Source organism: Pyxicephalus adspersus, chromosome 2 (assembly GCF_032062135.1).
Source record: "Pyxicephalus adspersus chromosome 2, UCB_Pads_2.0, whole genome shotgun sequence".
Classification (NCBI taxonomy): domain Eukaryota; kingdom Metazoa; phylum Chordata; class Amphibia; order Anura; family Pyxicephalidae; genus Pyxicephalus; species Pyxicephalus adspersus.
In genome coordinates, this window is record NC_092859.1 from 104078057 (window position 1) to 104094407 (window position 16351).

The 16351-nt window shown below is 39.5% G+C and overlaps 1 protein-coding gene across 1 annotated transcript; it reads left to right on the forward strand.

The window, feature by feature from the left end:
• Positions 1 to 180: 180 nt before the first annotated feature.
• Positions 181 to 16121, forward strand: NAPEPLD (N-acyl phosphatidylethanolamine phospholipase D). Its single transcript, XM_072401715.1, has 5 exons — positions 181 to 424; positions 8213 to 8519; positions 9597 to 10243; positions 12048 to 12162; positions 13475 to 16121. Exons 1-5 carry the CDS (start codon positions 213 to 215, stop codon positions 13619 to 13621), a joined length of 1428 nt encoding a protein of 475 aa, XP_072257816.1. The 5' UTR covers positions 181 to 212; the 3' UTR covers positions 13622 to 16121.
• Positions 16122 to 16351: the final 230 nt, after the last annotated feature.

The window sequence follows — 16351 nt, forward strand, 5'->3', positions numbered from 1 at the left end:
CCATGTGCTAAGTATTGTGCTGTATATTACACACTCTGGACACCGGAGTCCTGTGTTGTCTATTCCCCGAGCTGTACCCAGCACTCCCCGTGTACAGGACGTGTCTGGTACCTCAATGTGTGGCCCCGAATGCTGGTCCCCGGCACACCCAGCAGTCACCCCTCCCACTGCCCGGGCTTATCGCCGTCACGGGGCGGGCGGATTGCGGTGACATGCTACTGAGGTGGAGGCGCTCGTTTCTCGGGAGCTGGTCTCAGTTCCTCGTTGTGTCACAGCCCGCAGGCTCGGTTAGTAGCACTGATCGCACTGACAGACATTTACTGCACCGCAGGCCCGGCGATCACTGCGGCGTGCTCGGGACTGAACAGCGGCGGCGGGCCGTAGGAGCCCAGGCAATGGCGGAGGAAGCCATGGAAACGGAGAGGTGAGCGGGCTGAGGGGTCACCGTGTGTGCAGGTGAGGGAGGGCGTGGTCAGCGATGGCTGAGATATAGGGGGATGGTTTACGAAAAAGTTACATTTAGGGTCACACCTGTGCTGTATTTCGGCTTACTTTTTTTTATGTAATATATTAAAGTGAATCCATACTGAGCACGACAGGTTCACTCAATGGGCTTTCCCTAAAATAGACGGCACATTCTCAATCTTCAGCTCCTCACACTACTAAGAGAAAATACACCTGAAAATAAGTTACAATTATTCTTACCCCACTCCTCTGCACAGTGGCAGGTGTAGCCAGTGGTGGGCCCCTGTGCAGAACTAGGGGCCCCTTTTGACAGAGGAGGGTCTGGGGCCCTTATGCAGTGACACACTTTGCACCTATGGCGTGTAGGTGTGAATGGCGGCACCGTCCTACTGGAAAGACTCACCTGCAATGTACCGGGATGTCTCCTCTGTGCACCCCAGGAACTTACCGGAACAAATGGTGACCTCCACCCAGCAAAGCAGCAGCCAGGAGTGAGGTAAGTATGATTAATTATTGTAATTCCAACTTTTTAGAGTCAGTGATTAGGGGGGTAAGGAGTATAAACAACCCTTATTTTTCAGAAGCCATGCCCACCCACACAAACTCACCTTCCTTCATGCATCCCATGCAAGTCTGTTTGGCCCCCAGAAGCAAACTGAGGAAGCCATGCAAGCTTTAGGCTGTGATGAGCTGAAGCCTCGCTCTCCGTAGTGTTTGGTACCCGTGTAGTCTGTTACCGGTCATTAGGGAGGACACATTGACTAAAGTCCGGGGGATTTCTCCTCACTCCTGGCACCAGAAGGAAGGGAAGGTAAGTAGGTACAGCTATAGAGGGTAGCAGATAGGAGAACTGGTTTATTAACTATAGGTTGCTTTTCAGTACAAAAATGGCATTTTGGAATCTAGATAGTAAAATGTTGTAACTTTTATAAAAGGAATTCAACAGCATTTCAGTGTGCCTACAGTTTGGATTGGCATGTGTCTGCTCCGTTCAATATCCTTATAGGTAATGAATGAGTTCCGAGTTCTGCAATTACCTGGCATGTATTTTGGCAGTGTGCCCCTAGAAGTCTGCAGCAGTTTAATGTGCTGTAAGTGGAGTGTAAATATGAACCACCCACAGTTATTATTAAACAGTTTTTTTTATATTATGCTTTGTAGCCCACAATAGTTTGTACTCTATTTTTTTTTAATATTGCACAGTGAAATAGAAATCTTAGAAAAAAATAATCTGTGATAAATATGCAGTGGACTATGACTCCATAGGATTCCTTTATTTATTAGTCTGATAAGGTGTATACACTTTAGTCAGCAAGTTACAGCTTTAGCTTGTGCGCTATCTAGACATCCTGATGGCACAATCCAGTAACTGGTGATTGCTGCATGGCTGATCACACTGCATGGCTGAATGCACTGCACATGCAAAGTTTAATATACCAATGAAAAGCCTTGAGCTTTAAGCAGCGTCTTTTATCATTTAGACACTATTTGTTATGTGAAAGAATGCCAGTAATTTTAATATGAAGACATATTAAAATTAGTTTATTTTTCAACAAAAAAAGTTGCTCCAGTGCTCCAAAGACCCCAGGGTTCCTTTAGAGGATGCTTGGGTTTTCATGAGCAATAACTGCTTGTCATTTATCACTTTTATGTTTTTACTGAGCACCAATCTTCACAATTTCATGACCACCACCAGCAAATAGTTTTGTCCTATAGAGATGTTCTGTGCATCAAACTCACACACGTACACCATATTACTATATGAAAATAATACAGTATTACTGTATTTTACACAAACATCATATTGTTTTCTTGTCATATTGTAGGAAAATATGGCTGCTACTCAAGTATGTCTGTCTTTGTTCATCTGCTCATCTCCATTACATGGGGGTAGGGTGATTATTCATTAACGGAAGAAAAGATCAACATTTTTTTTGTACTTGCTTAAAATGACCAGAACATGAAAAATGAAAACCAATGGAGCCACCTCATCAATGGCTGGTAAACTGCAGTATGTTCAATGTTTTGGTTGTAAATATGTCTTACAGTTTTGAGATCTTGATGCTTTTCTTAACAGTAAGGTCAAATTGCCAAAAGGACAAACTGCAACATATGTAACACAAACAGGAAGTGAACAGGGCCTTTGTATTTTTCAGGATTACATGCAAACAATGACATTTCAACTTCAGGAATTTAGATTGTTAACGTGTTGTGTAGTTACCAGGTAATCCCACACCAAATCCCCAAACAAACCATTGTCTGAGCTGGAAGCTATTCTCAGTCTTTGTACAAGGAAGAGATTAGGTTGTGGGGGTCTAATTCAGCACAAAGAGCAAAATACACTTTTTTTGCTAATCCTTAGCAGTTTTGAGAGATATTAAACTCACATGAAAATGAAATCATAAATGCTTTATTTTTTTAACATATTTTCAAGTAAATGAGGAAATAAAAATTGACAGCAACAAATGCACTATTTGTGCAGCTGTATGAGGGTACACAGGGAATTTAGGGGCCCGTTTTCATTAAATGTGGGTCAGATTGGTGCTACGGTTCGTCCATTTGTCTTGTAGACCTGTATACAGATCACTTCTTTCTACCTGTTAATTATTATAGCGATTAAGTTTTCTTACTTGGCTATTATTAGTTTAGGTGCCTAGAACTGTCCTTGCACTGGGTTTGTTTGGTGATTGTTACTTAAGCTACGTACACATGTGTATGTGTTTGTAGTACGTATATTGTTCTTGCCCGATAATTGGCTCGGCCGTTATCGGACGAGAATCTGGCGTGTGTACAGCACCCGTCGTCGGAACAACCATCCTGGCAGATCCATGGACGCTGAACGATCCTAATGCAAGGGGAGGGGGGAGAGCGCACAGCAGGGTGGCACTCGGTCGTTCACCCCCTCCCCTCTCTATTGAGCAGAACGGTGTACAGCACTCATTCATGCATCGTGCAGTGCTTAGTCGTTGGAAATGATCATGAAAAAAGCTTTCCAACGACAATAATTGCAGCTTTAAACTAGGATGATAAGGTACATCAGATAACAAAGCCCCAAACCATAAATGCAATATACCATCATGTGGAAAAGTAAATACACCCATGGAGAATGTTGACTTTTCTCCATATTTGAACAGACAAACATCTTTATCTAAACAAATGTACAGATAAAGGTGATAGATTTGAACACGTGGCCCATAAAACTAGAGTATTTCTTCCTACTTTATTACATTGTAATTTGAAAAACAGAAATCAATCTTTACATGTATCTCTACTTCAAATCCATGAAATGAGAAAAATCCTCACTCCCACCTATTGACAAATTAACTGTTCTCGCTTACCTTAAAACAACCTTTTTGTAACAACCCAAAACTATCATCACGTGTCCCTCATCCATTGTCTGTTCCTGAAGGGCAGCTGGTGATCCGTCTATGTGATTGTGCTGATTGGTCGGCTCATGTTTTACATCATAATGCAGCCTTTTAGAACACCAATACAAGGCAGCCAAAACAAGACTCGTCCACCTGGTGTTGCCTGACCTTTCTACGATGAAGAACCTGTCTGGTGACAATTTTTATTTTAAAAGATTCACTTTAAAAAGATTCACTCACTCCACAGTAAGGACCATAGATTTAGAGAAGCATTTGAGGGTTGGAGGATGCTTTGGCTGCAGTGATTTTGTGATTATAATTTTTAGTTCAAATCTTTCAGTTAATAAAACCAATACAGCATTGATAGGGAACTATTATTGATTCATAATAAATTATTTAAATATTAAACTGTGTCTCATAAATCTGTATTTTAACTATTAATGCCAGCTCACTATTAATGCTTGTTTTTCCAAGCGGAAATCCCATCTGTTATTTTTTTTTTTTTAAATAACTGTTACCTAAAAATTGGGCATTAGGCAGGTCTTTCAGAAAGTACAGGCAATCTTCCTACTGCAATAAGAATTGTTACCTTTCTGATTGTTGCCCAGCTCTCAGAATGGGCTGAGCTGCACATGCCAGGGATACCCGGCTTCTTTTTTGGGTGCTAGGACTGGATCAACACACGGGAGATAAGTCACCCCAGGCATGATGGCTGAAGATCATAATGTAAAGAAGGGAGAGGATGGCAGAGCCCGCAATGGAATAGGGACAGGTGAGTATGCCCAGGGTTTAGTTCAGCTTTACCAACATTTAGGAAATCAATTTTCTACAATATATGTAGTAAACTTAGCAGATCTGTGTAATATAACTGTCTGTATTGCACAAGTTATGATTTTGTGCTTAGCATGATTGTACATAGAAACGCTGGGTGTTATATATTTAGCCGGTTATGTAAACAGCAGGATTGGATTTGATATGAATGTCACAAGTCGATGTTATCCAGTGGCTTCTAATCACAAAGATTTAACAAGATTTAGGTAGCACTCTATACCTTGTTTCCTCGGCTTTCCTGGAAACGTAAGGCCTTCAAGAATGATAAGTATTCTAGGATTCGCAGTGGATATGAATAGTTGTGTTATAAATAGAATTGTCTGGGGGTATTGCACATCGCATGAACAACTGACACATTGCTAAATGAAGATCGTGCTGTTGGATAAACTTGTTACATAACAATGCAGGTGCTATTCTGCAGTCTGCTGTATACCGCTATGCACAAATCTGGTGTCATTCCCTGTGACTGTTCTTATAATAAATTATTCAGAATTCTAGCAAAGTTTGACCTCCGGTTGCACTGCAACATTCAGATGTTGACTTGCCAAAATCACAAGCAGATGGTTTGTGAATAGCTGCAGATTTATAAATGGACCGACTGAAGAGCTGCAATTGTTTCCCCTCCTCTTGCTTAGTAGATGGAAAACGTTTTACTGAAAGGAGATACATTGATTTGTAAGATGGTCAGATGCTACAATCTGTACAAGTAATCAAAACGGCAATATATCGAAATCTATTAAGAATCAAGTTTTGCTGAACACACTCTTGAATAGACTGTAATACTGACTAATCAGATGAGTTTTATTATTATGGTTATCTTGTATTTTAGCACTGACATATTACGCAGATACAAAGTCCATAGTCATCCTACTAACTGTCCCTACCAGAGTCATGTGACATTAACACAGTTTAAAATCAATTCTTTGAGGTAGTGTCCTGGCTGGCTGGCAGAGTCTAGTGCTGCAAAGAGTTGGCCACTGAGCCTTCAATGTACTGTTTAAAGTGTTCAATTTCTGGATAGAGTAGTGAGGTTAAAATCACGTTGAGGTTGTTATTGCCGTGTCCTGGTACAGAAAGTGATGAGAAACCCAACGTTTATAGCAGATTTATTTCTAAAAATTTAAAATTGGGACCTGGCAGGTTCTTTATTGCAGAAAGGACAGGCAATATTCTGAAATAAAATAAACATTCCTGTCTGATTGGAATTTTTTTGAATATACTTACCTGTCTCTGTTCTGTTGTGGGCACCATCCTCTTCTTTTGCGGGTGTCTGATCCTTGTTGACATAACTCCCTCACATGCGTGCAAAATTTTATTCCTTCGCCCCACCAGCCCTGGGGATCCCGAGATGCCCAGCATCATTTTTTTAAAAGAAGAAAGGGAACAGACAGGTATGTTTGATTTGTCACAGTCCCTTTCTGCAATAAAATAAAATAATGCCTGATTGCAAAATTTGTAAGGTTGGGCTATAGTTCTGCTTTAACAGTTTAATAGGTAATTGTTGCAGGAAAAGGTAGTAGGAGGAAAATGTTCCAATAAGCACACTTGTTTATTTAAATAGGACAGACCTTGTTATGCAGTGCTCTCCCCTTCCTGATGAACTCCAGGCTGTATCCAGAACCTTGGTGTTTCTTATATTGCAGGGATACTTATTCTCTATTGTAGAGGATGACATGTAGGCCTACAACCACTGCACAGAGTGTCTCAGAGAAAAGGCTACTGGCGGTTAAGTACCTGGAGGAGCTGCCTGCAGGAGCAAGGTATTAGGGTAAGTAAAATTACACAAAGAAGCATTTTCACCCCTACATAATGAGGAGGGCTTCATCCTTTTTATCAGTTAACATTTTATAAGGCCACCCATCCATGCACAAGTCACAAGGAGGCCTCATATTGTCCAACAATTAAAACCAAAGAACAATTCACATAGAAAATGTACCAGGAGTACGTTTTAGTACAGTGGCCCTTAATGTAATTATGTTAAAGGGGAACTATACTGAAAACTCAAAAAAACACCTTCACCTCGCCTAGAATTCCGCAGGGCAGTCCGATCACTCCGGGGGTGGCCGGCATCTGGGCCGGCGCTCCACGTGCCGCCATCTTCGTCTTCTCTTCCATGTACTTCATCCTACATGACCCGACCCAGGCACGAGATCAGGTGACGTAGGATGAAAAAATACATTTGAGCAAAAGGCTCCTTTTGCGCATGCCCGAGATGCTCGGGCATGCGCAGAAGGAGCACCCAAGAGCCTCCAGGGATGCCTGACTTAGGTGTCCCGGGAGGCTTTGCACTTCCATTTATTCTCGACCGCCTAGGCGGACGAGAATTAGGGGACGGTGCTGCACTGAATTTGTACCATACACAAAGGGTTATCTACCCTTTCATGTAAAGTGAAAATTCTGAGTTTAGGTACGCTTTAGGGGCCTGCTCACAAACGTCAGAAAAAAGAGCATTTTAAAGTACCTAATTTTTCCCAACAACCTCTGATACCTGCAGGATACCACTGCTAGATAAAGTAATTAGTTGTAGGACTGCTAAATAAACTATTCAAACAAGTACTATTGTGCTGCTTCATGAAATCCTCTAGAACAGTGCAGATTGCACTAACAGGGACAGTGATGTTTTGATCCACCCTGTCTAGCTGTCACATTTTCATGTTAATTGCATTCTCTCCTGTTTTCTGGCTTTATAAATATCACAATTCCTATACACTTCAGACAATCAGGTATTCTATCCAAGAAGCTTATGGTGTTGTTTAAACTATGATTTACAAAGTACTGATAGCTTTGTGGCTAGCTCTGTTGCCTTTTGCAGCAAAAGGGTCCGGCGTTTGAATCTCGGCCAAGATGTTTCTGTATGGAGTTTGCATGGGTTTTGATTGGGCATTCTGGTTTCTTCTCATATTTCAAAAAAACAGTTAGTTTGGGGTTCCTCTCAAAAATTGTCCCTAGACCTGGCTGTGATAGGGACATTAGATTGTGAGCCCCCTCTGAGGGACAGTTAAGGGCATGATATATTGAGTAATATGTGGTGTTATGTAAATACAAAATAATTATATTATAGCAGTTGTGATATGTGGTAATTGGCTTATTATTTGGGTTAGCACTGCTTTCACAGCTGCCTATTGTTAGCTGTACATAGACACACTGTGTAAAGATTCCTCAAAGATGTCATTGTTACTGGTGATCATCAGTCAGAGGAACAATGAAAAATGGGCATAAACAAGCATTCCAGAGCATTAAACAAGGGTAGAAATAGGCAAGACAAATTTCTCTTGTCTGAAGCACAAAACTGATTTCAAATGTAGTATTTACTTTGGATGTATTACCATCCAATGGGTCCTGTTACCGTATGAACATACCGTATCCTTTGTCTCGGTGTCCTATTACCAGTTTTATATGCCAAGTGGTAGGAATATTCTTTTACTCTTGCCACCTCTAAAACACCATATTTCCTAGCATAAATCGGATCTTGGTTTAGCAAATCTGTGCATGCATATTTGTTATATAAAACTTGCATACCTAATATGGATTTTAATTGTTTGTTTTAGTATAAATAAGGTTTCAGAAGAAAATGAAATGGATGATGAATGTTTAACATCTAACCAGTACCCAAAAGAGACAGTTCGGAAACGCCAAAATTCAATCCGCAGTTCAAGAAGCAGCGAGTCTTCACGGTCTTCCAGAAAGAGCTTTAAACTTGATTTGAGATTGGAAGAGGATGTGACTAAATCCATGAAGGACAAAAATGGGAGATTTGTCAATCCTTGGCCTACATGGAAGAATCCTTCCTATTACAATGCTCTTAAATGGGCTATAACAGAGAAGAATAACAGCAATATCCCCCATTCCAAAGAGGTATGTGATACAGGTTCTGTTTCTTTCTGTAAACGTTTAGTTCTAGGGTTCTGGGTACACACGTGCAATAATTGTTGTTGGAAAGGATTTTTCACTATCCTTTCCAACGACTAAGGACTGCACGATGCATGAATGAGCTTTGTACATACAGCAACGTTCTGCTCTATGGATAGGGGAGGGGGAGAACGACGGAGCAGCACCCCACTGCGTGCTCTTCCCCTTCACTTCTATTACGGTCGCTCATTGTCCGTGAATCGGCAAGGACGGTCGTTCGGACAATGGCCGCTGTACACACGCCAGATTCTTGTCCGATATTGGCCCTAAGCCAATTATCAGAGGAGAAGCATTGAAGGTGTGACGGTAGCTTTAGGTTGTGCTGAGGATGGTCGCCTTTGATAGATCAAGGAAAGAAAGATAACAGAATTGAATGATTTTGATTGAACCCAAAAGGTCCTCCTTTTATACGAAAGGACAATATGGTCATGTGAATTAATTTTTTATTTGTAATGAAGAATACATTTAAGTTGTCATTAACATTTATGTGTGTTTGGTGTAAAAATTAAAAGCCTGAGTTTGATTTATCTGTAATTAAAAGCAAGTTATATCAATTGACCCCTAACAATGCAAAATGCAGAGGTATAATTTGCCCTACCACCCAGTGTTTGCTTGTTGAATATTGAATTAAATTGGAACTAAAGTCTCACTTTGAAAAATACATGATCAGGCAGGTCACAAAAAGGGACAGGCAATGCTCCTTCCGCAGTATTCTGCCTTACCTGCCTGATCACAAGGGGCATGCGCAGCTCAGGTGTGGCTGACCGGGAAACCTGACAATCGCAGCTTACCTTGCGTGAGCCGGGAATGAATGAACTCGCCTCCTGCACAAATTGTTATCCTGGCACTGCTAATTTTGATGGCCAAAGATCTTGAGAAAGATAGTAAAACATAGGTAAATGTGCATGTATTGCAAACATGTACTGAATTTGTTAAATTTTTCCTTGACATATGCTTTAAGTATTTTTTTTTTGTTTAATGTCTTGCTTTGATGTCTTTAATGTGTTATCTTGCTTTCCCTAGGAACTTGACAGGACACTTCCAGTTATTGAGCCATATTTTGTGAAATATCCAGGCAAGATAGGCAAGACAGAAAATGGAATACGAATTACTTGGTTGGGGCATGCATCAGTCATGGTGGAAATGGATGATTTGATATTTCTTACGGATCCAATCTTTAGCCAAAGAGCCTCTCCCTTTAGTATTGCAGGTCCGAAACGTTTTAGAGGGCCACCATGTACTATTGAACAGCTTCCAAAAATCGATGCAGTTGTGATCAGTCACACACATTATGATCACCTGGATTACAACACTGTACTTGGTTTGAATCAGCGGTTTGGTACTGAACTGAGGTGGTTTGTTCCCTTGGGCCTCTTAAACTGGATGCAAAGCTGTGGCTGTGAAAATGTAATTGAATTAGACTGGTGGGAGCAAAACTGTGTTCCTGGACATGATGAGGTGACCTTTGTTTTTACACCCTGCCAACACTGGTGCAAAAGGACACCATTTGATGATAACAAAGTACTATGGGGAAGCTGGTCTGTTCTTGGACCCTCAAATAGGTTCTTTTTTGCTGGCGACACTGGGTATTGTGCTGCTTTTGAACAGATTGGGAAGAGATTCGGACCTTTTGATGTTGCCGCAATTCCTATTGGAGCTTATGAACCAAGGTATGGAGTGTTTGTTGTGCGACTAAAATACCCCAATTCCTTGACTGTAAATGAAAAGAGCATTAGTAAAAAACCTACATTGATAGTATTGGCCAATAGTGCTGTGTAAAAACACTGAATTATGGTTTGTTCAGACAGGTGGTAAAGTAAAGGTGGCAGTCACCTAACATTAACCAATAAGCATTCCTTTGTGTTTGCATATGGTGGTTCAAAGGCAGGAAAATGCTTAAAACCACAACAGTAGTGTTTGGTGAGCATTGTGATTGTCTTGTATAGGAAAGAAAGGTATAGCAAGTGGTTACATTTATTTATTAGTACTTTGTCCTAAAAGCTTCAAAACTGCCTTTCATCTGCCCAAAAGCAGATCCCTGATTACATGCAGTGTCTACGGAAGTGGCTGACAAGACAACCAACCATAGGACGCTACACCAAACAACTCAAAACACCACAAATCCAATTTTTTCACAAACACCTGAAAACCAACAATAAGAAACCCTTTTGACCATTCTTGTTTAATTCGAATATAATAGGAGGCCTTGGCAGTTCATTGCTGTTTTTGGCCTCCCAAATGCTAAAATAAATTATGGTCCCAACCACAGGAAATACTTCCATGTGAATAAGCCCTTAGTGATTGCACATATCACACAAATGAAGCCACCGATTACTAGGATTACTGGGCCATGCTTTCTCAGCCAGAGAGGATCCCATGGCTTTGTCACTTAATGCCTAAAGTGACATTAGTTCATTGCTGGCTTCAGCACTCTGATATAAATACCAGAGATGATTTGTACACCTTTAAATAGATCTCAAACAGAGCTGGCATTTATTTTTGGTAATAGGCAGGACTAAATACAAGTGATATTTTAATTAATTTAATTCCTGAATATAGATTCCTGTATGAGGAAAAAGAACTCATCAGAAAAAATGTTGTTAGTTGTAACACATGGGTAAAGAGATGGAAATATAGGTGAAGAGATTGTACTTCACGGAGTTGGGCTCCATCTAAAACAAAGTATTGTTTTTGTTAGCACATTAACATTTACAACAAACTTAAATGAAAATGTAGGCAAAAAAAGACATGTATGATGCAGACTACAACTGGCACAAACAGGGTTTGTTTCTCTGAGTTTTGTCTATTACATAGTTAGCTGTCCAACAAAAGGGGTAGATACTATTCACTTTGACAGGAACCTCTTGTAAATGTGAGAGCCAAGTGTTTGTGGTGAGTTAGGCTGAAGAGGTGACTGTCTTGGGTGTCTTCAGGAGAAGGGTGCAAACAGAATATTAGAACTTCCAACAACTATGCCACTGAAGTAGTTCACAGTTTACTTGGGGGGGTGGATGAACAATTTAGTCTTTTTTCTCTTTGGGTGCTGAAGCATCTTGTCCCTCTTCTGCTCAGTGGTTATCAAGTAAATAAATAAATAGGCTGTTCACTTAGCAAAGAAAATTTTGTCTTTGAAAAAACAATTCACAAAGCTTATTGAATAAGGTGAAGCTCTGCTGACTTCAACCGACCAATGGTATGTAGGTAAAAGTCCTGTTTCTTTGATTTCCCTGCACCCGATTGAGTATTGTTTGCAAAGTGAATTTTCAGCATGATTACCGTGTGAGTTATTCCTTGCAAGGTAAAAGTGACCCCAATAATCTACATGTTACTTGAGAAGACTAAGATGTATTTAAAGTCAAGCATTCTGTAGAAAAAAAAATGTGTAATATTTAATGTAGTCCAAATATCATGATATCTAAAAGTTATGATGTTTTCTGTACAATTCATTTAAATCTCAGTATTTCATGTCCATAGATGGTTTATGAAGTGTCAACATGTGGATCCAGAAGAAGCAGTTAGAATACATGCTGATGTTCGTGCCATAAAGTCTGTTGCGGTTCACTGGGGAACATTTGCACTAGCTAATGAGGTACCATAATTTGCTAATATGAAGCATTGTTAAAATGATACTGTCAGCATTTCAAAAACTGCAGGTAAAAGTACAGAAAAATCGAGTGTTTAAAATTCTAACTAGCATCTTGCTACTTTAAGAAGTCTATTCCTTTAGCACACACTTCTCCCTCCTTGCAGTTTTTTTTTACTTCTCCCTTAATTTAATGTAGCTGCCAGGGGAAGAGTGAAAGGGAATAGGTAAGTGAATGCTCTGAGTCTGCTAACATAACATCCCGGGTGGCAGTACCCAGCAGCAACAACATCTTTAGGATGTCTCCAGAAGTGAGACATCTACAATTACGAATAAAATAGATTTTATGGAACAATTGCTGAATGGTCTGGTGACAGGGTTTTAAGTGAAGCAAGGGTAAATTAAGCTGTTAGAGGTACTTTTTAGCATTGCCAAAGTAAATGGGTGATTATAAGTATGTACAGGGAAAAGAAATTGCTCTGTCAATGTTCATCACAAATATTCAACCTCTAAATATAACTTTAGTACATGCATACAGATCTTCCATTAATAATGAATGGTGTTGCTGAATTGACTACTGATACCACTCTTCTTCCCAACTTGGCCAGTGAGGCAGTGCAGAACAAAATCAACATAAAGTACCACCATCGATATGGGGAAACACATCCCTTATGGCAGAGATGGGCAGATATTTTCCTTGCCTTTATTGTCAGGGCAATATCTGCCATTCTGCAGTCTGCTAACTGAAGATAGCCTTATCGCTGCTGAGGAGACAGTGAGGGGTTGAGTCCTAAAACTCACCTGCAGAAGAGGTTGCAGTTTCCTTACCATCAGCAAATGTGCTTTGGCAGCTTCATGGGCCACCCATAGGGCAAACACAGATCCTTGTTTATGTTGAACAACCATGATAGTTGAGACTTGCAGATTGCCAGCTTCTCAGATGGCTTAGGAATCGCTGTTCTCATCATCATATGAACAAAGGCTTATAATCAGATATTTCGGCTATTTAGGTTTATGTCCTAGCAAACTTGTAAATCTCCCCTGATAAGTCTAAAATATAGGGAAAATATAAATTTGTTTAAACTGTTACTAATATGTCAACAATTATACCTAGTGCTAAACCCAGAAATTTTTTTAAGTTGGGTGGGAAGAAATTGTAGATGGGTGGTGGCCCCTGTATTGTGACCCAACTCATCAGTAACCACCCACAAACAGCCAAAAGATGTGCCTGGGTAAAAGGGGGTGGGGATAACACTGCTAGTACAAAAATGTATGGAATAATAGTTTTCAGATCAGCAATGTATTTTTCTGTTTTTAGCATTACTTAGACCCGCCTCTGAAACTGAGTGAAGCATTGGAACGCTATGGACTAAGCCAGCAAGATTTCATAGTTCTGAACCATGGAGACTCCAAACTCTTTGAGAAAGAAACCAATGGCGACCTGAAGTATGAATGTAGTAAATAGCCTGCAGCTGACCTGGATTTTGGTGTTTTAAATTTCATACTAATGTGCACTAAAGTTTGTGTACATTTGTTTGTTTTTTTTAATCTGAAAATCTATAATATGTGTTGCAAATTTAGTTAATTGAATAACATATTGAATTGTGTTTTTTTAAATGACTACATTTTGGGCAAAGTAAGCCGGTATCTTCCAAACATTTTAGGTTTGGATCTGCACATTACCAGCAATGCACATTGCTTGCAGATTGAGATACATTAACATATTCCCTTGACAATGGTGCCTTTTTCTTTTTTTGCAAAATGTAAAAATGGGGGAGAACACGTCCTTTATGGAGATGCATACCCTGCATGTACTCATATTTTAGCATGCAAACCAAACTGTGTTCATTATAACAACATACCTTGTGTAATGTGTAATTCATCTCTGCTATTTATACCAGTACTGTATGTTTTCCATCTTGTACATGTCTCAGCTAGGCAGCAATTATGTAAACCTTTACCCTTCTTTTTCCACGCAGCCCACTTAATTTATGTCATTACAAAATATATGTAGAGGACATGGACAGGAAATATAAGCAGACCTGGACTGATCAGACAAGTTAAAACAACTTCATAAACCAAAGCTATGAATAAATCTGAGCCTATATCCCCAAATATAATTATAGGGGAGCTACAGCCAAAGTACCACAAACTACAGATTAATAGGCGTAATGACCAAACATGGGCCTGCTGTGCACAGCTTAGCTCAGCTACCCCAGCCACGGGTGTCCACAACAGTAAAAAGATATAAAAGCAGTAAAATAATTTACTGATCTTGATAAATTATGCAGTGTCTATATTTTGTCTGCAGTGCCCAGTTTATGAAAAGGTTTTAGGTTTCATTTTTGTGTATGAAATCATAGAATGAATAAGTGCAAGTTATGGGATGAACAGCACTGGCCTAATTATGTCATCTTTAATATAACCAGCAGATAAAATATCATGTATTTATAATATGCAGTGCTTAAGGCCATAGATACATCACCAACTGTCCCTTAAAAGAGTGTACAATCTAATCTCTCACACCACAGTCTAAGGCAAATTTTGGGGGAGATCAGTAAACCTGCCAGTATGGTTTTGAAATGTAGGAGGAAACCTAGCTAAGATTTGAACCAGGTACCCTAGCGCTGCAAGGCAAGCATGCCACCCAAATTACACAGAAAGTAGGCCATCTTATATAATGCACAACATAATATTAATCAGGTGATTAGACAAGCAGCGACCTTGGTTGTTCCTTTTTTTTCTTCTCTAAATTCGTAGCTATTGAGCTATGCTGGGAATTCATAGATAGAGTGTACGCACTCCATAAAAAAGTTAAAATGTTTCATGACCTGGGTGTACAGTACCCCAATATGATGGGTTTAATGGTGCTCTTCTCTTCAGGTTTTTCTGTAATTAATAGTTATCACTGGTGCTTTTTAGACAGACCTGTGGATTTGTTTTACCAAACAGAATTTTATATTCATATTGGAATTGTATTGTTGATGAGTGACGTGTTCGGATCACCCAACATAAGTGAACTGAAACAATTATCTGCAGCTAAAAGGCAAAAAAATCATCTCTCCAACAATAAAACAAAGGACAAAGTTAGGTCAAGATTTCAGCTTCTTTCTGTATACTTTTTTGTTATTCCAACCTGAAACTCCACAGACTGTAGTGGTAAGAGGAACACAAAATTTAGCTTAACATTAAAAAAAACTTGATGGGAAAGAGGGGTGGACAGAATCTCCAGCTGCTCATAACGTTGTATGTTTTCCTTATATTGATTGCTTGCAACATCTTAGTACATCAATGTACAATAAAGTGCTGTCGGTTGGCCAAGTGTAAGTGCCCATCTGAAAAGCCATTTCTTCCATACAGCACCTTCTGGCTTATCCAAGAAGGAGATACAAAGAGTATTTAAACCATTGGAATCATTTAGATATGCACTTTGCATATTTTCATGGTGCTTGATTGTACATGCCCAAATATTGTTTATTTCCATATTGGCGTATATATTTTATGAACCATAAGAAAAATTAGACTGCTATATATTTTTATATAAACTATTTTTATGTCATGTTAAAAAAATTCTCATCACTGACCATATTCCTATATTATATACCCCATCCCCCCAAGACTTGAAAATAGCTTTCTTGTAATTAGAAAGGAAGTATTTGTAACTTCAGTTACCGTTAATATATTTTGGAACCTTGAACAGAACACTTCCTTATGCCCTTGAATTATGAAAAGAAAGGCAATGAAATAAGAGGCTTTGCTAGCTGTCATGCTCTGAAATGTGAGAACACATACTATATCAAGCACCAGATTTTACCAATCCTTTCTACAACAGAACGCATGCAGCTACCAGTCATTACTGTTATTATGAAATGCTGCTGATTTATAAGTGTTCAAACTGCAAGTGCAGAATTCTTAAAGAATGACTACACAATGTATAGTTTGAGTTAATAAACAAAATAAAATAATTAAGTCTGATGTATTTTTATTATTAGAAAATGTCTATGGAAAGCCCACAGAGCTGATAGGTATAGATTTGACAATGGTGGCCCTATTCCAACCACTGCATGAGGGGTACTCAGGATTGAAGCAGGTCTTTACCCTGCCTTCCTTGCTGAGAAGATTGTCATTGTGAAGCATTTCCAGGGTAAAAGGTAAGTTATAAAGGGCTAAATTAAGGCAGTAAGATTTATCTCAT